Genomic DNA, 22,322 nt, shown 5'->3' with positions numbered 1-22,322 from the left:
ACCAAGAAGGGCCAAAAGGCCTGTTTCTGTGCTGTCATGTTCTGTGGTTCTATTTAAAATTCAGTAAGCACATGTTATTGTCACTGGGCTAAAACTGCACAGCACAAGATTTTCGCGCATACTGGTCATTACAAATTAGAGGCAACATTGATGGGTGGGGTCCATGGCACAAAAAAATGCTGGGAAGCCCTTGTTAAAGTGACCGTGAGATGGATGGGAGGGATCACTGACCATGCCTTCCTCACCTGTAGGGCCTTGGAGTGGTGATTCTGGCAGGCCAGCTCCTGCTCGACCTCTGACACGGCCATCAAGTTGCGTTCTGCCACCAGCCTCGACAGTTCGCCCACCACCGTTATGTGCTTGGCCACCGTGCCGGACATCTTCTTGAACTGAGGGTAGTTCTCAACAAAAGCCTGAGGAGCAACGAGGTCATTGGAGTACATTCCGACCATGACATGATAAAATAACCAAGGGCCACAACCAAAGCTGGAGCACCCACCCCTCCCCGGTTACCCTGTTCCACCCTGGAAAAGATTCCATAAACACAAGATGCTGGAAACCTTGAGAAGCACACACAAAAAGCTGGGGAAACTCACATGTAATATAATCAAACAAACTCAATATTGATCCATGCAGGGCAAATCATCTTCCACAAATTACTTGGCAACACGAGTGAATCTGCAAATGCTGGAAATAAATTTTTTAAAAACACAAAATGCTGGCAGAACTCAGCAGGCCAGAGAGCATCCATGGGAGGAGGTAGTGACGACGTTTCGGGCTGAAACCCTTCATCAGGATTCAAAGAAGACAAGTCAGGGAGAGTTGACAGAGGCCAGCCAGTAGATTTAGCGTATTAAGACTTCCAAAAGGCATTTGATAAGGTTCCACATTGGAGTACTGGAGAAGGTGTATTAGTGGGGGGTTGAAGATCAGTATTCACGCAGAAAACTGGTTTTGGAAATTTTCTTAAACACACACTAAGTGCTGGAGGAATTCAGAAAGTTTTGGACCGGTACTGTTCATCAGAACGGGAAGGAAGGGAGCAAAGCACAGAATAAGAAGGTGGAGGGAGGAGGGGAAGATGTACAAGATGGCAGATGGTAGGTGGGGGGAGGTGGCTGGGTGAGGTAAGAAGCTGGGAGGTGATAAGGAGATTGTCAAGAAATGAAGAAGGAAATGATAGGAGAGGAGAATGGACCATGGAAGAAAGAGGCATGCCAGAGGGAGATGATAGGTAGGTGTGAAGAAAAGAAGGGGTGAAAGGGGAACCAGAATGGGTAATGGAAAAGAGAGAAGGGGGGAGTGGGAAGAAATTACTGAAAGTTGGTTAAATCAATGCTCATGCCATCAGACTGGACGGAATATGAGGTGCTAGTTGTCCAATCTGAGTTTAACCTCATCATGATAGTAGGGGAGGCCACGGACAAACATGTCAGAATGGGAATGGGAGATCAAATTGAAATGAGAACCCATATCTGTCTCACCTATCACCTGCCAGCTTGTACTCCTCCCCCACCCCGCCCTGTTTTTCTGGCTTCTTCTCCCTTCCTTTCCAGTCCTGAAGAAGACTCTTGGGCCAAATCATCAACTGTTTACTCCTGTCCATAGTTGGGAGTTCCTCCAGTAACTTACGTGTTGGAAAAGATTCCAGCCGTTTTCGATGTGAATACTGATTTCCAACCTTTCGCAATACATCTTTCTCCACTACTGTGGAACCTTATTAAATGCCTTTTTGAAGTCTCAATACTTGACATCTACTGGTTCTCCTCTATCCATCTTCCCCAACACTTTAAGAACCCAAGTAATATCTGAAAGATGATTTGCCCTTTAAGATCCTACATTGAGTTTTGTTTGATTAGATCAAGCTTTCCTTATTGGCTGTTTCATCTTTGATTACTGACCTCAAACCTAGCCACCTCACCCACCCTCCCACCAATAAATACCTCTCCTCACTACTTCATCTTCTCCCTCCCACTCCACTGCCTGACTGCACTGGGCCGAGCCACCTCACCCACCCTCCCAAACCCCTTCTCATCACTCCCTGCCACTTCTTCCTGCTCCGTCTCCCCTCTCCCTGTCACCCTCACCTTCATGTCAGCGATGGACTCCAGTTTCTGCTGTCGTTTGGGTTTCTTCTTCTGGAAGTCCTCCATCAGGTTCTTGATGTTGCAGCCAATCTCACCAAAGTTCAGGTACATGTTCTGTAAAGGAGGGAGAGGCAGTGAGAGAGGGGGAAGGCAGTGGGGAGGGGAGGGAGGATCCAGCGGGTCTTGGGACTTACGTTGGCATAGAACTCATCGCTGTCGGCAGAAAGCACCACCTCCTTCAGGTCTTTGCTGATGCCTGGCACCCGGGACAGGTCGATGCGATTGTTACTGATCCCCAGCAGCTCATGAACCATCGCCTGGTACGACCACTGTAAAGCAACACAGACCGCTGAGCTACCATCCCAACGCACGCCCCCACATACTGGGAGGCTCCCCAGGGACTGCATCGGTACTTACCGGGGCTCTGGGGACTGCGTCAGTATTTACAGAGGATCCAGGGGCGTGTGTCATTATTTTCAGGGAGATCCCAGAAATGTGTTTATGTCTACAGGGGGTTCCGGGGAGTGTGTCGGTATTCACAGGGAGCTTCATTACATTACCATTCTGCTTCTCTGCACCCATCCCATTGCCTGAATATAAGTACAGTTGTGTCAGAAAGACAATACTCCATTTTCTGTTCAACCCTCCGTCCAGCTGCATCAGGGAAGTGTGTTAAGCTGTGCGGGTAATAGGCAGTGGACCACCAGCTCCCTCTGCTGCTCAGACCCTCACACTGCAAGGCTCACTGTACTCAATCCATGTCAGAGCAGGGAGAAAGAAGCCTTGCCCGAAAAGAGGGGGAACTCAAAGATCAAAATAATATTATTAAAGTATGTATATGTCACCATGTACTAGCTCAGGATTTATTTCCTTGCAGGCACTTACAGAAAAAAAAAGAAATACATTAGAATTTTCCAAAAAGATTGAACCTAAAGAAGGACTGACAAACACTAATGTGCAAGTACAATTAATATTAATAACAAGAGTTGTAAAGAGTCCTCGAAAGTGGGTCTGTAGAAGTGGAATCAGGTCAGAGGAGTGTTAATCCACACTGATTCAGGGGCCTGATGGTTGTGGGGTAATCGCTGCTCCTGAAGCTGACGGTGTGGGAGCTTTCTGCCTGTAGCAAGAAGAGAACATTGCCTGGATAGTTGGGGGGGGGGGGGGGGGAAGTCTTTGATGACGGACGCTGCTTTCTCATGTGAATGTGCTCAATCATGGGGAGGGCTTTGCCTGCGATGGACAGGCCATTTTCTGCAGGCCTTTCTGCTCCTAGGCATTGGTGATTCCATACCAGGCCAAATGACTCCAAAACCAACCGATTCCTCCACCGTTCTTCCTGCGGGAGGGGAAGAGGTTCGTTGATAATATTTGTGACCCCTCCCCCGCCCTGCCCAGAGAAAGGACAGGAAGGGAGCCAGTGGAGTGGGTCCCAGCAATAGACGATGGCCAGTTGATTGATGTTGAGGATCAAGGCCCAAAGGTCGAAGCAGAGGTCTGGAAGTCTGGCCTGTTGTCCAGAGGTGAATCTGCAAATCTCTGTGAGACTGCTGGGGGGGGGGGGGCGTCAAAGCCCCATGTCTGCAGGCCCGAGTCCGCTGGGGGCCTGTCCCGGGGTTAAAGGACTGTGTACGTGTATGGGTGGCAGGGAGGATCAGGACTTTTGTTTTTTTTGCTGGCTGTTGTGTTCTGTGTTGTTCTGCCAATCATTGTGGGCACACTACATTGGCACCGGAACGTGTGGTGACACTCGTGGGCTGTCGAACAGCACATCCTCAGGTGTGCTGGCTGTTCATGCAAATGACACATTTCACCGCACATCAGGACTGGTTAACAGCCTCTTCCCTCAGGTTGTGAGCCCAATGATTACCCTGCCAGTACCGAGATCTCGTCACCAGGACAGCGAGCTGTTTACCTGTATTGTGCACTACATGCACCTTGAATTATATTTTATTAACTTATTTCCAGTAATATTTTGTTTTATGTGCTGTGTGTGATGTATGTTTTGTGGTCCACAGGAACGTTGTTCATTTCATTATATATACGTAGTCAGATGACAATAAAGTTAAACTTGCATATTTTGATGCACAGGTGGCAAACAATATGAATCTTGAACCTTGGTCCTACCTACCCTGCCAGTGACCAGCCCTCCCAGCAGACATATGAAGGTCCACCCCACCCCCGGGAGAGCAGGTAGGGGGCGAGGGGAAGGAGGGGAGATGAGGCTCACCTGGTTGAGGAGAGGGGTGATGGGGTCACTGCTTCGATCCAAGATGAGCAGCAGCGGGGGGACCTCTGTCCTGCGGAAGTCGAAGAGCTCATACTCCCTGGTAATGACTTGCTGCCGTGGGGGGTGTGGGGGAGAGCAACAGAGACAAAAAGAATTAGTTAACGCTGAGATTGGGAGGAAGTATGAGAAAAACTGGAGCAGGGTAAAAGCCATTTGGCCCCTTAAACACAGCCTGCCATTCAATACAACTGAAAACCTGGTCATTGCAAAGGGTTTGCAAACACAAACAGTTGCAAGAAAAAATCTGTGAATCCTTTGGTTTCTTGCATTAATTACTCAGAAAACGTGGTCTGGTCTTCATCTAAGTCACAATAATAGACAAACGCAATCTGCCTAAACTAATAAACAATTGTATTTCTCGTCAATACTGCGTACACTATTTAAACAATCACAGTCTAGGTTCAAAAAAGTATATGAACCTCTGGGGTAAAGCAATTTGGAGTCAGGAGCCCCAGTCAATGAGATGGGATTGGTGGTGTGGGTTGCGGAGGTGCCCTGCCCTATAAAAAATACACACAAAGTCAGGTTACTGACAGTGCCTGCTCTTCTCAAGAAAAATCTGTTTATGTGCACCATGCCGCAATCAAAACAACTTTCGGAGTACCTTAGAAAAAGAATCATAGAGATGCATGAAGCTAAAAAAAGCTACAAAAGTACTTCTAAAAACCTGCATGTTCATCAGTCCATAGTAACCCCACACACACCCCTCATACAAACTCCTCCCTCCTGCCAACTGGAAAAAGGCACCGAAGCATTCGGGCTCTCACGACCAGACTATGTAACAGTTTCTTCCCCCAAGTCATCAGACTCCTCAATACCCAGAGACTGGACTGACACCAACTTGGTGCCCTCTACTGTGCCTATTGTCTTGTTTATTATTTATTGTAATGCCTGCACTGTTTTTGTGCACTTTATGCAGCCCAGTGTAGGTCTGTAGTCTAGTGTAGTTTTTATGTTGTTTTTACGTAGTTCAGTGTAGTTTTTGTATTGTTTCATGTAACACCATGGTCCTGAAAAAAGTTGTCTCATTTTTACTGTGTACTGTACCAGCAGTTATGGTCGAAATGACAATAAAAAGTGACTTGACTTGACTTGTAAGAGAAATTGTCTACAAATGTCGGAAATTCAGTACTGTTGCTACTCTCCCTAGGAGTGGGCAAGGATCCTGCAAGGATCACACCAAGAGCACAATGTGTAATGCTTAACTAAGTGAAGAAGCACCCAGGGTAACAGCATAGGACCTGCAGAAATCACTAGAGCTTGCTAAAGTCTCTGTTCATATGTCCACTGTAAGAAAAACTCTGAACAAGAACGATGGTCATGGAAAGACACCACGGAAGAAACTACTCCTCTCCAAAAAAAAACCCATTGCAGAACATCTCAAATTAGCAAAAGACCACCAGGATGTTCTACAGTGCCTCTGGAACAATGCTCTGTGGACAGATGAGACAAAAGTTGAACTGGCAGAAACGCACACCACTATGTTTGGAGGAAAGAGGGCACTGCACACCAACTCCAAAAAGAGCAAAGCAGCCCCAAATTGTATCAAGACATTTTACAGGAGAATGTCAGGGTCTGTCACCTGAAGCTCAATAGAAGTTGGATAATGCAACAGGACAATGATCCGAAACACAAGTAAATCAACAACAGAATGGTTTAAAAAGAAAATTTGTGTTTTCAAATGGCCAAGTCAGAGTCCAAACAGGTCAAGTCACTTTTATTGTCATTTTGACCATAACTGCTGGTACAGTGCATAGTAAAAATGAGACAACGTTTTTCAGGACCATGGTGCTACATGACACAGTACAAAAACTAGACTGAACTATGTGAAAAAACACAGAAAAAAACTAGAGTACTGTAGCGATGTGCTACACAGAGCGCTGAAATAACGACACGCAGTTGGTAAGTCGTTTCGAAACTAGTTTATTTAAACCGCAGCGCTGGCATTTAATCCCTAGTGCCCACCCTCTCCGGGCGGAAATGACGTTAGAGGTGCATTACCAAAGTCTCCCCCCGCGCACTGGCTATTTGTGAACCAGTTCGCCTGTGCAGAAAGTGGGTTGCCACATAACCCCCCCCCCCCCCCAGACCCGGCGATACACCCCCCAATGTCCACAGTCTGGATCAGCCTCTGTTTGGGAGGTCTGCCTCTGCGCCACGGTGCCTGAACCTCAACCGGCTGTGCCAAGTCCACGTGAGCTGGTTTGAGTCAGTCCACTGTGAAAACCTCCTCTTTTCCCCCAATGACCAGAACGTACGTGGACCCATTGTTGTTGATCACCTTGAACGGCCCCTCGTACAACCACTGTAGCGGTGCCCAGTGTCCGCCCCTTCGTACAAACACAAACTTACAGTCCTGCAGGTCTTTGGGTACATGGGTCGGGGTCTGTCCGTGCTGTGAAGTCGGTACGGGGGCCAGGTTGCCAAGCCTCTCGCGTAGTCCAGGACTGCTGCGGGTTCTTCCTCTTGCCCCCTTGGGGCTGGTATGAACTCTCCCGGAACGACCAGGGGTGCGCCGTATACCAACTCGGCCGACGAGGCGTGCAGATCCTCTTTGGGCGCTGTGTGAATTCCAAGCAGGACCCAGGGAAGCTCGTTAGGTCCTCTCAGGCGGGCCATGAGAGCCGACTTCATGTGACGGTGGAAGCGTTCCACTAGTCCATTCGACTGTGGGTGGTAGGCAGTTGTGTGGTGTAGCTGCATTCCCAACAGGCTGGTCACAGCCGACCACAGGCTGGAGGTGAACTGGGCACCTCTGTCGGAGGTAATGTGGGCTGGTATCCTGAGGCATGCTACCCAGGTTGCAAGCAGTGCTCGGGCGCAGGATGTGTCGGTGAGCGGGGCCACCTCTGGCCTCCTCATGAACCGGTCTACCATAGTTAGGAGGTACCGCACTCCTTGGGACATTGGTAGGGGACCTACAATATCCACATGAATGTGGTTGAACCTCCGGTGGGTGGGTTCAAACTGCTGCGGTGGGGTTTTAGTGTGCCGCTGCACCTTGGCTGTTTGGCACTGTGCGCACGTTCTGGCCCATTCACTGACCTGCTTGTGAAGTTCGTGCCACGCGAACTTGCTGGAGACCAGCCAGACAGTTGTCCTGATAGATGGGTGTGCCAAACCGTGTATGGAGTCGAAAACTCGCCGCCTCCAGGCTGCTGGGACGATGGGGTGAGGTTGGCCGGTAGCCACGTCGCACAGGAGGGTCCTCTCAGCTCGGACTACAAGAAAGACCTGCAGCTGCAAACCTGAGACTGCGGTCCTGTAGCTGGCCATCTCGTCGTCTGCCTGCTGCGCCTCTGCCAGTGCTGCATAGTCCACCCCCAGGGACATGGCCTGGACAGCTGGTCTGGAGAGTGCATCCGCCATGACATTGTCCTTCCCCGAGACATGCTGGATGTCCATCATGTACTCAGAGATATAGGACAGATGTCACTGCTGGCAGCCGACCAGGGATCGGACACCTTCATGAATGCGAAGGTCAATGGTTTGTGGTCTGTGAACATGGTGAACGGCCTGCCTTCTAAGAAGTACCTGAAATACCGGATTGCCAGAAACAATGCCAACAGCTCCCAGTCGAAAGCACTATACTTGAGTTCGGGTGGTCATAGGTGCTTGCTGAGGAACACCAGGGGTTGCCAGCGCCCCTCGATGAGCTGTTCCAGCACCCCACCGACTGCTGTGTCGGATGCGTCCACCGTGAGTGCGGTTGGAACGTCCGTTCTGGGGTGCACCAGCATCGCGACATCTGCCAAGGCTTCCTTGGTTTTAACTTAAGCGGCCGTGGCCTCCTTGTCCCAAGTAATGTCCCAATCGTCCCAAGTAACCCGACATCAGGGTGTACAAAGGGCGCATGATACAGGCTGCTGAGGGGAGGAAACGGTGGTAGAAGTTCACCATACCAACGAACTCCTGCAGGCCTTTGACTGTGTTGGGCCGGGCAAAGTGGCGGATCACGTCTACCTTGGTGGGCAGAGGTGTTGCCCCATCTTTGGTAATCCTGTGGCCTAGGAAGTCGTTGGTATCGAGACCGAACTGGCATTTGGTCAGGTTGATCGTGAGGCCGAAATCACTCAGGCGGGAGTAGAGCTGGCGGAGGTGGGACAGATGCTCCTGGTGACTACTGCTGGCTATAAGGATGTCATCCAAATAGACGAACGCAAAGTCCAGGTCCCGTCCCACCGCATCCATTAGCCGCTGGAACGTCTGTGCGGCATTCTTCAGGCTGAACGGGATGATGTGCCATTTTGGGGATGTCTTCAGGGTGCACCGGGATTTGATGGTATCTCCGGACGAGGTCTACTTTAGAAAAGTGTCTTGCCCCATGCAGGTTTGCTGCAAAGTCCTGTATGTGCGGCACTGGGTAGCAGTCTGGAGTTGTAGCCTTGTTCAGTCTGCAGTAGTCACTGCATGGTCTCCAACCCCCAGCTGCTTTGGGCACCATGTGCAGGGGGGAGGCCCACGGGCTGCCGGACCTCCGTACGATCCCCAATTCCTCCATCCTCTTGAACTCCTCCTTTGCCAGGCGGAGCTTTTCCGGGGGGAGCCTTCGTGTGCGGGCGTGGAAGGGTGGTCCCTTGGTCGGGATGTGGTGCTGTACCCCGTGTCTGGGCATGGCTGCCATGAACTGCGGTGCCAGAATCGATGGAAAGTCCGCCAGGATTCTGGTGAATTCGTTGTCCGACAGCGTGATGGAGTCCAGGTGTGGGGCCAGCAACTTGGCTTCACCCAGGGAGAACGTCTGGAAGGTTTTGGCATGTACCAGTCTTTTCCCTTGCAAGTCGACCAGCAGGCTGTGAGCTCGCAAGAAGTCCACCCCCAGGAGTGGTTGGGCCACCGCGGCCAGTGTGAAGTCCCACGTGATCCGGCTGGCGCCGAACTGCAGCTGCACCGTGCGGGTGCCGTAGGTCCGTATTGTGCTGCCGTTCGCGGCCCTCAGGGTGGGTCCTGGCTTCCTGTTGCGGGTGTCGTACCCCGTTGGGGGCAAGACGCTGATTTCCGCTCCGGTGTCGACCAAGAAGCAGCTGTTTGTTCCAGACGTACAAGAGGCTGTCCTGGTAGCAGCCGCCATAGTCATTAGCGGCAGCTGGCCCTGGCCCTGGCCCTTGCAGGGCGGGCGACAACAGCGGGCTTTTGTGCCCCACCGCTGGTGGTCACTGGGCTCCTCACTCCTGCCTCTGTGTTGTGTGCGCCCCCTTGCCGGGCCTGGTCTGGTCCGCTGTTGGGCGCGTGGCCTGGTAATCTGACCGACGGACGCCATACTCTCCCTCTTGGCTTTCTACAGCACGTCTGGCAGGGCCGCCACCTTCCGGGGGTCGCTGAAATCTGCGTCAGCCAGCAGCAGATGTATGTCCTCGGGCAGTCGCTCTAGGAACGCTTGCTCGAAAATGAGGCAGGGCTTGTGTCCGTCAGCCAGGGCCAGCATCTCGTTCATCAATGTTGACGGCAGTCTGTCTCCCAAACCGTCCAGGTGAAGCAGGCGGACATCCCACTCATGCCATGAGAGGTCAAAGGTCCCAATGAGCAGCGCTTTGAATGCTTCATATTTGCCTTCTTCCGGGGGCGACTGTATGAAATCCGCAACCTGGGCGGCCGTCTGCTGGTCAAGGGCACTCACCACGTGGTAGTAACGCGAGGAATCAGAAGATATCTACCGAATCTGGAACTGGGCTTCTGCTTGGCTAAACCACACGCGTGGTCGCAGCTTCCAGAAAGTCGGCTGTTTTAGCGAAACTATGTGAACTGATGAAGAGTCGGTCATCTCTGGTCCAAATCCCGCTTGGACCGTCGGGGTCACCAACATAGCGATGTGCTACACACAGTGCTGAAATAACAACACGCAGTCGGTAAGTCGTTTCAAGACTAGTTTATTCAAACTTCGCGGCGCTGGCATTTAATCCCTAGCGCCCACCCTCTCTGGGCGGAAATGACGTCAGAGGTGCATTACCAAAGTCTCCCTCCCGCGTGCTGGCTATTTGTGAGCCGGTTCGCCTGCGCAGAAAGTGGGTCGCCACAGTACAGACCTACCCAGGACTGCATAAAGTGCACAATACAGTGCAAGTATTACAATAAATAATAAACAAGACAATAGGGCAGTAAGGTGTCAGTCCAGGCTCTGGGTATTGAGGAGTCTGATAGCTTGGGTGAAGAAACTGTTACATAGTCTGGTGGTGAGAGCCCGAATGCTTTGGTGCCTTTTCCCAGACGGCAGGAGGGAGAAGAGATTGTACGAGGGGTGTGTGGGGTCCTTCATAATGCTGTTTGCTTTGCGGATGCAGCGTGTAGTGTAAATGTCTGTAATGGCGGGAAGAGAGTCCCCGATGATCTTCTCAGCTGACCTCACTATCCGCTGCAGGGTCTTGCGATCCGAGACGGTGCAATTTCCGAACCAGGTAGTGATGCAGCTGCTCAGGATGCTCTCAATACAACCCCTGTAGAATGTGATGAGGATGGGGGTGGGAGATGGACTTTCCTCAGCCTTCGCAGAAAGTAGAGACATTGCTGGGCTTTCTTTGCTATGGAGCTGGTGTTGAGGGACCAGGTGAGATTCTCCGCCAGGTAAACACCAAGAAATCTGGTGCTCTTAATGATCACTACTGAGACGCCGTCGATGTTCAGCGGGGAGTGGTCGCTCCGTGCCCTCCTGAAGTCAACAACCGTCTCTTTTGTTTTGTTCACATTCAGAGACAGGTTGTTGGCTCTGCACCAGTCCGTTAGCCGCTGCACCTCCTCTCTGTATGCTGACTTGTTGTTCTTGCTGATGAGACCCAACACGGTCGTGTCATCGGCGAACTTGATGATATGGTTCGAGCTGTGTGTTGCAGCACAGTCATGGGTCAGCAGAGTGAACAGCAGTAGACTGAGCACACAACCCTGGGGAGCCCCCCCATGCTCATTGTGATGGTGTTGGAAATACTGATCCCGATCCGGACTGACAGAGGTCTCCCAGTCAGGAAGTCAAGGATCCAGTTGCAGAGGGAGGTGTTCAGGCCCAGTAGGCTCAGCTTTCCAGTCAGTTTCTGAGGGATGATTGTGTTGAATGCTGAACTGAAGTCTTTGGTGTCTTTTTTGTCCAGAGCTTAAAACCTTAACCCAATTGAGATCTGTGGCTTGACTTGAAGAGGGCTGTTCATGCAAGGTGTCCCAGAAATATTGATGAACTGAAACAGTTCTTGAGGTGAAAAAGTTTAAAATTTCTCCTTGCCTTTAATAGCAGCTACAGGAAACACTCGGTGGAGGTTTTTGCCACGAAAGGAGATTCTACCAATTATTAAATACAAGGGTTCACGTAGTTTTTCTAGCCTGGACCGTGAATGGTTAAACAATGTGTTCAATGAAGATATGAAAAGTACAATTGTTTGTGTGTTATTAGTTCAGGCAGATTGTGTTTGCCTATTATTGGGACTTAGATGAAGATCAGACCACATTTCATGAGTAATTAATGCAGAAAACCAAATCATTGCAAACTTTTCCTTACAGCTGAATGTATACTTATTCTAATTTATAATTTAAAAAAAATATTTATTGCACTGTACTGCTGCCACAAAATGACAAATTTCACTACACACGCCTGTTATATTAAACCTGGTTCTGATCTACACTACAGCGTTGCCTCGGGGAGGCTAATCGAACGTTAATGGATGAACATGAGATAGTCTACAGATGCTGTACCCTCAGTGCCTGCTTTATTAGGTACAGGAGGACCACAGACTGTATTTCTGTATGTCTGTGGTCTCCTGCTGCTGTGGCCCATCCACTGCATGACTCAACGTGCTCTGCATTCTGAGATGCTGAACAACTCCATCGGCACCAATAACCATTCCACGGTCAAAGTGTTCCATGGGGGATGATTTCAATGACGGGATTGATGGCGTTGTGGCCAAGTTTGTGAGCAATATGAAGATAGGTGGAGGGGCAAGGAGTGTTGAGGAAGCAGGGAACCTGCAGAAGGACTTAATCGGGCCAGATGGCCTACTCCTGCTCCTATTTCTTATGTTCTTATTACTGTTTCCATTATCTTGCTTGTGATAGATGTTAAGCTTACTGGTCTATAGTTAGCAGGGACAGTGGGACAGCATTAGCCCACTTCCAGTTCTTAGGGATTTCACCAGTCTTCAACGACTTTTGGAAAATACATCTTAGGTGCTTGCAAATATAACCTCTTTAAGTACTATTGGGAACATGTTGTCTGGTCCAGGAGATTTATTAACTTTCAGCCTTTTCAGCTGAAGAAGGACCTCACTTTCTAAGATCTCTAAGTCACTAAAAGCAACCTTATTTCTCTTTACACTTATTGCTAACATCTTCGCAGGTGAATACTTCAGCAAAATACGAGTTTAGAGTATCCACTATGTCATCCTCTGTAAGTTAACACACCACTATTATTTCTAATAAACATATCTTTCTCCTTGACTTTTCTTTTACTATAATGTATTGAAAAAATCTCTCAGGGTCAATCTTGCATCATCAGCAATATCCTTCTCAACCTATCTTTTGGCAATCTGAATTTCCTTCTTGGTTATAACTCTCATATTTAGTATGCCCTATGGGTAACATTATTATATTTTTTTTGTATTCCTTATATAGTTGTCTTTACTTCAATAATTTTTTATCCATATCTTTATTTATCTATGTACTTGAGCTATTGTTTTTATTGCTTCTCCTGACCTTGGGTGAGAACACTTCCGGCACTGTGTGTATTACCTCTTTAAATCAACCCCATTGTTCCTCAACTGACTCAACGTCAAGTGTAGAAGACTGGCAAAGGACACAGCAGAATACGGATCATTTGCGGATGGGGGGGGGGCACGGAAATAGCAGACAGTGTTTTACCCAACCAATTGTGATGTGCTGCAGTTTGGGAGATAAAATGCAAAGAGACAGTGCATGGATAATGAAAAGACCCTGAACAGTGCTGACAAGCAGAAGGATGTTGTGTCCAAGTCCACTGCTCCCTGAAAGTGGCTACACGGTTGATAAGGTGGTAAAGATAGCACGGGGTATCCTTGTTTTTTTTAGTTGAGAAACTGAGTCAGAGTGAGGAAGTTATGTTGCAACTTTATAAAACTCTGGTTAGGCCAGATCTGGAGTCCAGCATACAGTTCTGGTCTCCCCATTATCAGAATCAGGTTTATCACCAACATATGTTGCGAAATTTGATGTTATTGCGACAACAGTATATTGCAATATACAATAGTAAAAATTATAAACCACAGTAAGAAATATAGATATATATAAATACAGTCGGCCCTCCTTATCTGCGGGGGATTGGTTCCGGGACCCCTCGTGGATACCAAAATTCGCGGATGCTCAAGTCCCTTATTCAACCTGTGTCAATCCGGTGGACCTTAGGACCCAGCAGAACCCCAAACCTTATTTAACCTGTCTCAGAGTGGTGGACATTAGGACCTGGCGCCAGAGCTCTGAATGCGCAGTGCTTCTGTTCACAAAAATAATCACAATCATGATTGATAATAAAGAGGAAATAATAAAGAGATCGGAAAGAGGTGAAACGCCATCGGTCATTGGAAAAATGTTAGGCTACGTCGGTCAACAAGTGGAACAATTTTAAAGGATAAAGTGAGAAAGGCTCTGCCCCAATGAAAGCTACAATTATTACTAAGCAATGCAGTGGTTTAATTATTGGGTTTTAGGGTTTTGAGTTTTTGATCCTCCACATCAACCCGGCATGGTGGAGAGCACACTCAGGAGTGATCTGTCCCGAGTTCAGAGAACTTCCATTACTGAGCCCGGCACTGAAACATACGTTCTTAAGTGTTTTATATGCATAGAAAGGTAAAATATATACTATATACTAAGACAAATGTTTGACTAACTGACGCTAAATAATACCGGATGTAGCTGTTCCGACTTACTGAGTAAGAGAACTTCCGGTTTTTTTCGATCCCAATCCACGATAACCCACGCACATCCTCCCGTATACTTTAAATCATCTCTAGGTTACTTATAATACCTAATACAATGTAAATTATATGGAAAATGGCTGTTACACTGCATTGTTTAGGGAATAATGACGTCTACTTGCTCGAACAACAAGTACTGGAAGAGCACTTCCGGGTTTTCGCAATCCGCGGTTGGTTGAATTCGCGCATGCGGAATCTGCGGATAAGGAGGGCCGACTGTATCAATAAATACACACACCATAAGTACTGCAAAAAGAAAGCAAAATAAGATACTAAGGAAGTGGTCATGGGTTCATTGTCCAATCAGAAATCTCATGGTGGAGGGAAGAAGTTGTTCCTAAAACATTGAGTCCATATCTTCAGGCTCCTGTATCACCTCCTCCATGGTAGCAATGAGAAGGGGGCATGTCCTGGGTGACAGGGCCCTTTTGGAGGCATCACTGGTGAGGAGTGCCCATGATGGATCTGGCGTAGTTGATCCAGACAATGATGCAATCCATTAGAGTGCTCTCCGCGGTACGTCTGCAGAAACTTGCGAGTGTCTTTGGTGACACACCAAATCTTCTCAAACTCCAAGTGAAATACAACCGCTGTCATGGCCTTTTATAATTGCATCAGTACGTGATGCTGAAGCTTTATAAGGCACTGGTGAGGCCTCACCTTGAGTATTGTGAACAGTTTTTGGGCTCCTCGTCTTAGAAAAGATGTGCTGTCATTGGAGAGGGTCCAGAGGAGGTTCAAAAGGATGATATCAGGAACGAAAGGGTTATCATACAAGGAACGTTTGATGGCTCTGCGTCTGTACTCGCTGGAATTCAGAAGGATGACAGGGGATCTCACTGAAACCTTTTGAATGTTGTAAAACCTAGATGGAGCAGATGTGGAAAGGATGTGGGAGAGTCTAGAACAAGAGAGCACAACGTCAGGATAGAGGGGCGCCCTTTCAAAACACACATGTGGAGAAATTTCTTTAGCCAAAGGATGGTGAATTTGTTACCACATGCAGCTGTGGAGGCCAGATCGTTGGGTGTACTTAAGGTTCTTGATTGGAAATGGCATCAAAGATTACTTGGACCCAATTTTATTCAATGGATTTTATCTACCTCTCTCTGCTCAGGTTCTTAATAACTCTCAGAATTCTAAACCTTTTAAACTTCAACGTGGAACTAGACAAGGTTGTCCTTTGATTCCTTTGCTTTTTAATGTGGTCTTAGAACCTTTAACTATTGCTTTCTGGGAATCTAATGATATCACTGGTATTTTAAGGAGGGGTATTACCCACAAAGTTTTGCTTTATGCTGATGAGCTTTTGCTCTATATTTCTAACGCAGAGTCTTCTTTACCTTCCGTGCTTTCTTTACTCTCCTGCTTTAGTCCATTTTCAGGATATAAACTTAACTTTCATAAGAGTGAACTTTTTCCTTTGAATAATTTGGTATTAGTTAATACTAACTTTCCTTTTAAAATTGTAATAAATCAATTTACTTATGTGGGTGTAACAATTATTAGGCATTATAAATTCCTTTTTAAGGAATTTTTTTTACACTTCTGAATTATGCACTATCAAATTGGTCACCCCTCTATCATTGATTGGCCAAATTAATTCTATTAAAATGAATATTTTGCCTAAATGTTTATATTTATTTCAGGCCATACCTGTTTTTATTCCTAAATCCTTTTTTGATTCTCTGGATTCTATTGTATCTTCATATATATGGAAAAATAAAATCTCTCGATTAAATAAAGTTCATCTTCAAAAAGCTAAAAAGAATGGAGGTTTAGCCTTACCCAATTTTAAGTTTTATTACTGGGCAGTCAATATACGGAACCATACGTTTTGGTTATATTATATTAATTGAGAGGACTGTCCAGTCTGGGTTTCTTTAGAAGCTAATTCTGTTAATCAATTTTCTATCATTTCTCTTCTCGGATCCTCAGTTTGTTATGGTCCGGTCTGGAGCCCGCATTCCGGGTCCTGATCCGGTCCGCAGACTCTGTACTCCAGGTCTTGTAGCTGTCCCTCCTTTCACCCTTAAGCCTAAATAGGATCGTCTTAATTTAAGGAGGAGCACCTGAGACCTATCGCAGGTGTATATAAGGGGCTCTGGGACTGAGTCTAGTTGGGGGTTGTCCTGTTCCTCTTGTATGTGCTGGTCTGTCTGGTTTACCTATCTATCCTGTTTTGACCCTGGCTTGGAGTACCCACTGTTAATCATCTAGTTCTGTAAGTCCATTCTTGTAGTCACCCTGGACTGAGCTCCCTTCTGATCCCTTGCCTCTGTTGGGTAAGCAGGCCGGACTGCCATTGTCCGGACTCTGACCCTATCCTACCCTTCTCTTGACGGGTTGTGCCCTGCACCTGCCTAGGTGCCCTGTGACCTGCCCAGGCCCCTGTGTTCCTGCCTGGGAGGCTGGGCCCAGCCCAGGGGGCTATCCTCCCAGCATTCTTTGTCCCATAGACCCATCCTCTAGCCTAGCCAGGGTCCTGCCATCGCTATGAGCTCCAGGGTCCTACCTTTGCCATGAACTCTCTCTGAACCCCAGGATCACATTTGCATGCCACGGTCTCCCCATCTTGTTCTATCCTTCAGTTGTTCCTGTCCTGCCCCTAGTACCTCAGTGCCTGTGTCCTGCATTTGGGTCCAATCTCCATGTCCCCTTGTGACACAATTCCTTTATCTTTAACTAATTTAACTGATAATTTTGTAGTTAAACACACTTTGAAGATTTGGGTACAATTTAGAAAATATTTTGGTTTATTGAATTTTTCCACTTTCAAGTCCCATTTTTTCTATTTTTTTAACCTCCTATGACTGATGTAGTTTTTAAAAGAGTGAAACAGAGTGGGTATTAAATGGTTTCAGGAATTGTTTGTTGGAGATGGTCTCTCTTCATTCATACAACTGTCAGCTAAGTACAGCCCACCCAAAACCCACTTTTTTCGATATTTACAGATTAGAGACTTTTTGCGTTCTCAAGTATATACATTTCCTAAAAGTCCAGATAAGAATTTACTTGATACAATTTTTAATTTGAAACCCTTCCATCATGGATCTATATCTACTATTTATGGTATGTTGTTGGGAATGAGAAATATTCCTTTAGACAAAATTAAAAATCTCTGGGAACAAGATTTACAGATTCCAATTTCTGGAGGATACTTGGAATGAAATGTTTAAATTGATTAATACCTCAACGTTATGTGCCCGTCATTCCCTTCTACAACTTAAAGTGGTTCATAGGGCCCACATGACTAAAGATAAGTTGTCTTGTTTTTATTCGGATATATCTCCATATTGTGATAGATGTAACAATGGAGAGGCTTCACTAATCCATATGTTTTGGACTTGTCCCAGTCTTGAAAAATATTGGAAGTATTCCAAACTTTTTCGGTGCTTTTTAAAGTAAATTTTAAACCTAATCCTTTGACTGCCTTATTGTTGAAGGAAATTATATTATTTTGGAGACATGATTTGCATATTTTGGCCTTTATTTCTCTTATAGCCAGGAGAGCATTGTTGCTTAAGTGGAAGGATGCCACTCTGCTGACTCATACTCATTGGGTTACATGATGTTATGTCTTGCTTAAATTCAGAGAAGATTCGCTGCTCAATTTCTGAACCTAGACCAGATTTTTTTAACTTTGTGGGGACCTTTTTTGAATTATTTTCAAAGTCCTTGATTTGCTATTAAGCACAGATGTTGGCTAATAATGTTTTAATATATGATAAGTATTTTCTCCTTTTTTTTAAACCGAACAGCTGATTTTTTTCTGGTAGTGGGTTAAGATTTTTTTTGTATAATAAAATTATTTTTTCAGTATTATGTTTAAATTTAATTTATATGGATTATGAGGTAATGAAACTCTAACAACACACACAAAATGCTGGTGGAACACAGCAGGCCAGGCAGCATCTATAAGGAGAAGTACTGTCGACATTTAACTCTATTTGTGATTCCAAAATATTGTAATTGATATATATACATATATTCTACTGTACTGTATTCTTTTATGTAAGGAATCAATAAAAATATTGAAAAAGAAAAGTAAGATTACGGGAAGAAGGCCGAGAACTGGGATTGGGGAGGAGAGAGAAAAAGGATCAGCCATGATTGAATGGCGGAGCAGACTCGATGGGCCAGATGGCCTAATTCTGCTCCTAATGTCTTCTGGTCTTTACGCTGGGCCCAGAGACACTGACACCCAGGAATTTGAAACTGCTCACCCTTTCCACTTCTGATCCCTCAGGGAGGATTTGGGTGTGTTCCTTCAACTTCCCCACCTGAAGTCCTCAATTAGTTCCTTGATCTGACTGATGCTGAGTGCAGGGTTGTTGCTGCAACACCTCTCAACCAGCTGACCTATCTCGCTCCCGTCCGCCTCCTCATCCCCATCTGAAATTCTGCCAATAATAGTTGTGTCACCAGAAAATGTACAGATGGCATGTGAGCTGTGCCTAGGCACACTGTGGTGGGTGTAGAGAGGGCAGAGCAGTGGACTAAAGACGCATCCTTGAGGTACATCGCTGTTGACTGTCAGCAAGGAGGAGTAAACACTAGGAAATCTGCAGATGCTGGAAATTCAAACAACACACACAAAATGCTGGTGGAACACAGCAGGCCAGGCAGCATCTATAGGGAGAAGCGCTGTCGACATTTCGGGCCGAGACCCTTCGTCAGGACTAACTGAAAGGAGAGATAGTAAGAGATTTGAAAGTAGTGGGGGGAGGGGGAAATGCGAAGTGATAGGAGAAGACCGGAGGGGGTGGGATGAAGCTAAGAGCTGGAAAGGTGATTGGCAAAAGTGATACAGAGCTGGAGAAGGGAAAGGATCATGGGACGGCAGGCCTCGGGAGAAAGAAGGGATTGGGGGAAAGCACCAGAGGGAGATGGAGAACAGGCAAACAACTAAATATGTCAGGGATGGGGTAAGAAGGGGAGGAGGGCATTAACGGAAGTTAGAGAAGTCAATGTTCATGCCATCAGGTTGGAGGCTACCCAGCCGATATATAAGGTGTTGTTCCTCCAACCTGAGTTTGGATTCATTTTGGCAGTAGAGGAAGCCATGGAAGGACTGTCTGGGGCCCTGAATGGTGGTGAGGGAGGAAGTGTGAGGGCAGGTGTAGCACTTGTTCTGTTTACAAGGATAAGTGCCAGGAGGGAGATCAGTGGGAAGGGATGGGGGGGGGGGGGGGACGAGTGGACAAGGGAGTCGCGTAGGGAGCGATCCCTGCGGAAAGCAGAAAGTGGGGGAGGGAAAGATGTGCTTGATAGTGGGATCCCGTTGGAGGTGGCGAATGTTACAGAGAATTATACGTTGGAGGTGACACTTCACCTGTGAGTCGGCTGGTGTGGTATACTGTGTCCGGTGCTCCCGCCTTTTATATACTGGTGAGACCCGACGCAGACTGGGAGACCGTTTCGCTGAACACCTACACTCGGTCCGCCAGAGAAAGCAGGATCTCCCAGTGGCCACACATTTTAATTCCACGCCCCATTCCCATTCTGATATGTCTATCCATGGCCTCCTCTACTGTCAAAATGAATCCAAACTCAGGTTGGAGGAACAACACCTGAGAGACTTCACTCGGACTACCCCGACTACCGGCTGGGTAGCCTCCAACCTGATGGCATGAACATTGGCTTCTTTAACTTCCGTTAATGCCCCTCCTCCCCTTCTTACCCCATCCCTGACATATTTAGTTGTTTGCCTGTTCTCCATCTCCCTCTGGTGCTTCCCCTCTCCCCCTTTCTTTCTCCTGAGGCCTGCTGTCCCATGATCCTTTCCCTTCTCCAGCTCTGTATCACTTTCGCCAATCACCTTTCCAGATCTTAGCTTCATCCCATCCCCTCCGGTCTTCTCCTATCATTTTGCATTTCCCCCTCCCCCCACTACTTTCAAATCTCTTACTATCTCTCCTTTCAGTTAGTCCTGACGAAGGGTCTCGACCCGAAACGTCAACAGCGCTTCTCCTTATAGGTGCTGCCTGGCCTGCTGTGTTCCACCAGCATTTTGTGTGTGTAGCAAGGAGGAGTGTTATTTCTAATCCACACTGACTCTGTGGTCTCCCATTGAAGATATCAAGGATCCAGCTGCACAACAGGGTACAGAGGTCCAGATTTTGGAGCTTGCTGTTTACAACTGAGGGTGTGATAGTGTGGAACACTGACCTGTAATCAATAAATAGGAATTGCTATTGCCCAGCTGATCCTGACCGAGTAAAGAGCCAGTGATTTGCATCTGCTGTAGACCTGTTGTGGTGATAGACAAATTGCAGTGGGTCCAGGTCCTTCCAAGGCAGGAGTTGATTCTCGCCATGACCAACCTCTCAAAGCACTTCATCACAGTAGATGTGAGTGTAACTGGGTGATAGTCACTGAGGCAGCTCACCCTGATCTTCTTCTGCACCGGTATGACTGTTGCCCTTCTGAGGCACGTGGGAACTTGCGACTGTAGCAATGTGAGATTGAGAATGCCTTCCAACACTCCCGCTAGTTGGATGGCATGGATTTTCAGTACCCTACCAGACACACCGCCAGAGCCTCCTGAAAGATGCCCTGATGTTGGCCTCCACAGAGATCAAAGGGTCAAAAGATGTTGCAGGAAGGATGCTCAGGCTTTGGAGAAGATGCAGAAGAGGTTTAGCAGGATGCTGCCTGGATTAGAGGCAGAAGTTTTAATGAGAGGTTGCACAAACTTGGTTTGTTTTTCTGTGGGGCAGCAGAGACTGAAGGGAGATTTGATAGAGGTTTATAAAGATATGAGAGGGATACACAGTCCCATGCAAAGGTCTTGGACACACACACACACACACACATATAGCTACGGTGCCTAAGACTTCTGCACAGTACTCTATTGGTCAACATGGGGAGGAGAGCGAAGAGCATGACAGGACACAGAAGGAATCGTGTCTATCCACTGCAGCCGAGGAAGTCTCCAGCACTGAATATCTTTCGTACCATTAGACCAAAATTTTTGAGACCAAGAGTGCAATGGCTTCTTCACTATAAAACTCCACCTGCACAGGTTATATCGTTGTCGGAAAGGACAACCAAGACAATACTGTATAGAGGAGACATCTGTCTCTTTCTTTTATTAGAAATGTCTAATATCAGAGAGGCGTGCTGAAGGATGAGATATGCAGGTTAAGTTTTTGTTTAAAACACAGAAAACGGTGGGTGCCTGGGTTGGTAATGGAAGCAGATACCATAGAGGCTCTTGGTTAAGCATGAGAATGTACCGGAAACAGAAGGGTACGGAGCGCAGGTGGGCAGAAGGGATTAGTTTAGTTGGGCATTTAACTTCACGGTTAATCAGTTTCTATGTGAATGTGAAGTTGTTGAGCAACACTGGCTGCTCTGGACCCACTGATCCACCCAGCTCAGGACATCTGAGGACAGCAAGTTGTTTTTTAAATCAGATACACCCCTTCCGGCCCTTCAAGCCGCACCACCCCACCAGCACCCGATTTAACTCCAGCCAAGGCATGGGACAATTTGCAATGACCAATTAACCTATTAACCTGCACATCTTTGGACGGCAGGAGAAAAACAGACGCCTGGAGGAAACCCACAAGGTCTGAGGCACAGAGCAAACAAAGCTAGAGCCTTGCACGGTACTGTATTTATCAATGTGGAGCGGACAGCGTGTTTGTTGGAAATGGCAAATGCGGCTGATGCGTGGACTCGGGGAGGGGAAGCCACAGCTCTTACCTTGACAGAGGCTGCCAGCCGTTTGGCCATGTCCGAGGAAGCCTGGAAACGGATCATGGGGCATTTCTTCAGGGACAGGAGAACGGCAGTCAGTCCCTCTGTGCTCCGGACCATGGCCGGGAAGTTCCAGTTCCATCCCTGTGTGCGAGGACACCAGCACTTCAATCCTCCAAACACAAATACATCAGAACAGCGCACAGATCAGTAGTACACACAACCACCACACAGTCCCATCACACACTCCCGGGGTCAGACAGAGTGAAACTCCCTCCACACCGTCCCATCACACACTCCCGGGGTCAGACACAG

The 22,322-nt window shown here is 47.4% G+C and overlaps 1 protein-coding gene across 2 annotated transcripts in view; it reads right to left on the bottom strand.

The window, feature by feature from the left end:
• The window catches only part of vps45 (vacuolar protein sorting 45 homolog), an 88,432-nt gene that overhangs the window by 22,126 nt on the left and 43,984 nt on the right, over nt 1-22,322 (bottom strand). For both annotated transcript variants that reach the window (XM_059980104.1, XM_059980105.1), the window contains 5 exons: nt 22,014-22,151; nt 4,318-4,428; nt 2,282-2,416; nt 2,088-2,201; nt 246-413 (listed from right to left, as the gene is read on the bottom strand). In XM_059980104.1, coding sequence (XP_059836087.1) covers nt 246-413; nt 2,088-2,201; nt 2,282-2,416; nt 4,318-4,428; nt 22,014-22,151 — 666 coding nt within the window. The remainder of the gene's footprint in view (nt 1-245; nt 414-2,087; nt 2,202-2,281; nt 2,417-4,317; nt 4,429-22,013; nt 22,152-22,322) is intronic.

Source organism: Hypanus sabinus, chromosome 9 (genome assembly GCF_030144855.1).
Source record: "Hypanus sabinus isolate sHypSab1 chromosome 9, sHypSab1.hap1, whole genome shotgun sequence".
NCBI lineage: Eukaryota > Metazoa > Chordata > Chondrichthyes > Myliobatiformes > Dasyatidae > Hypanus > Hypanus sabinus.
Note: the sequence above shows the minus strand (reverse complement) of the source record. Positions and strands in the feature narration are given on the sequence as shown.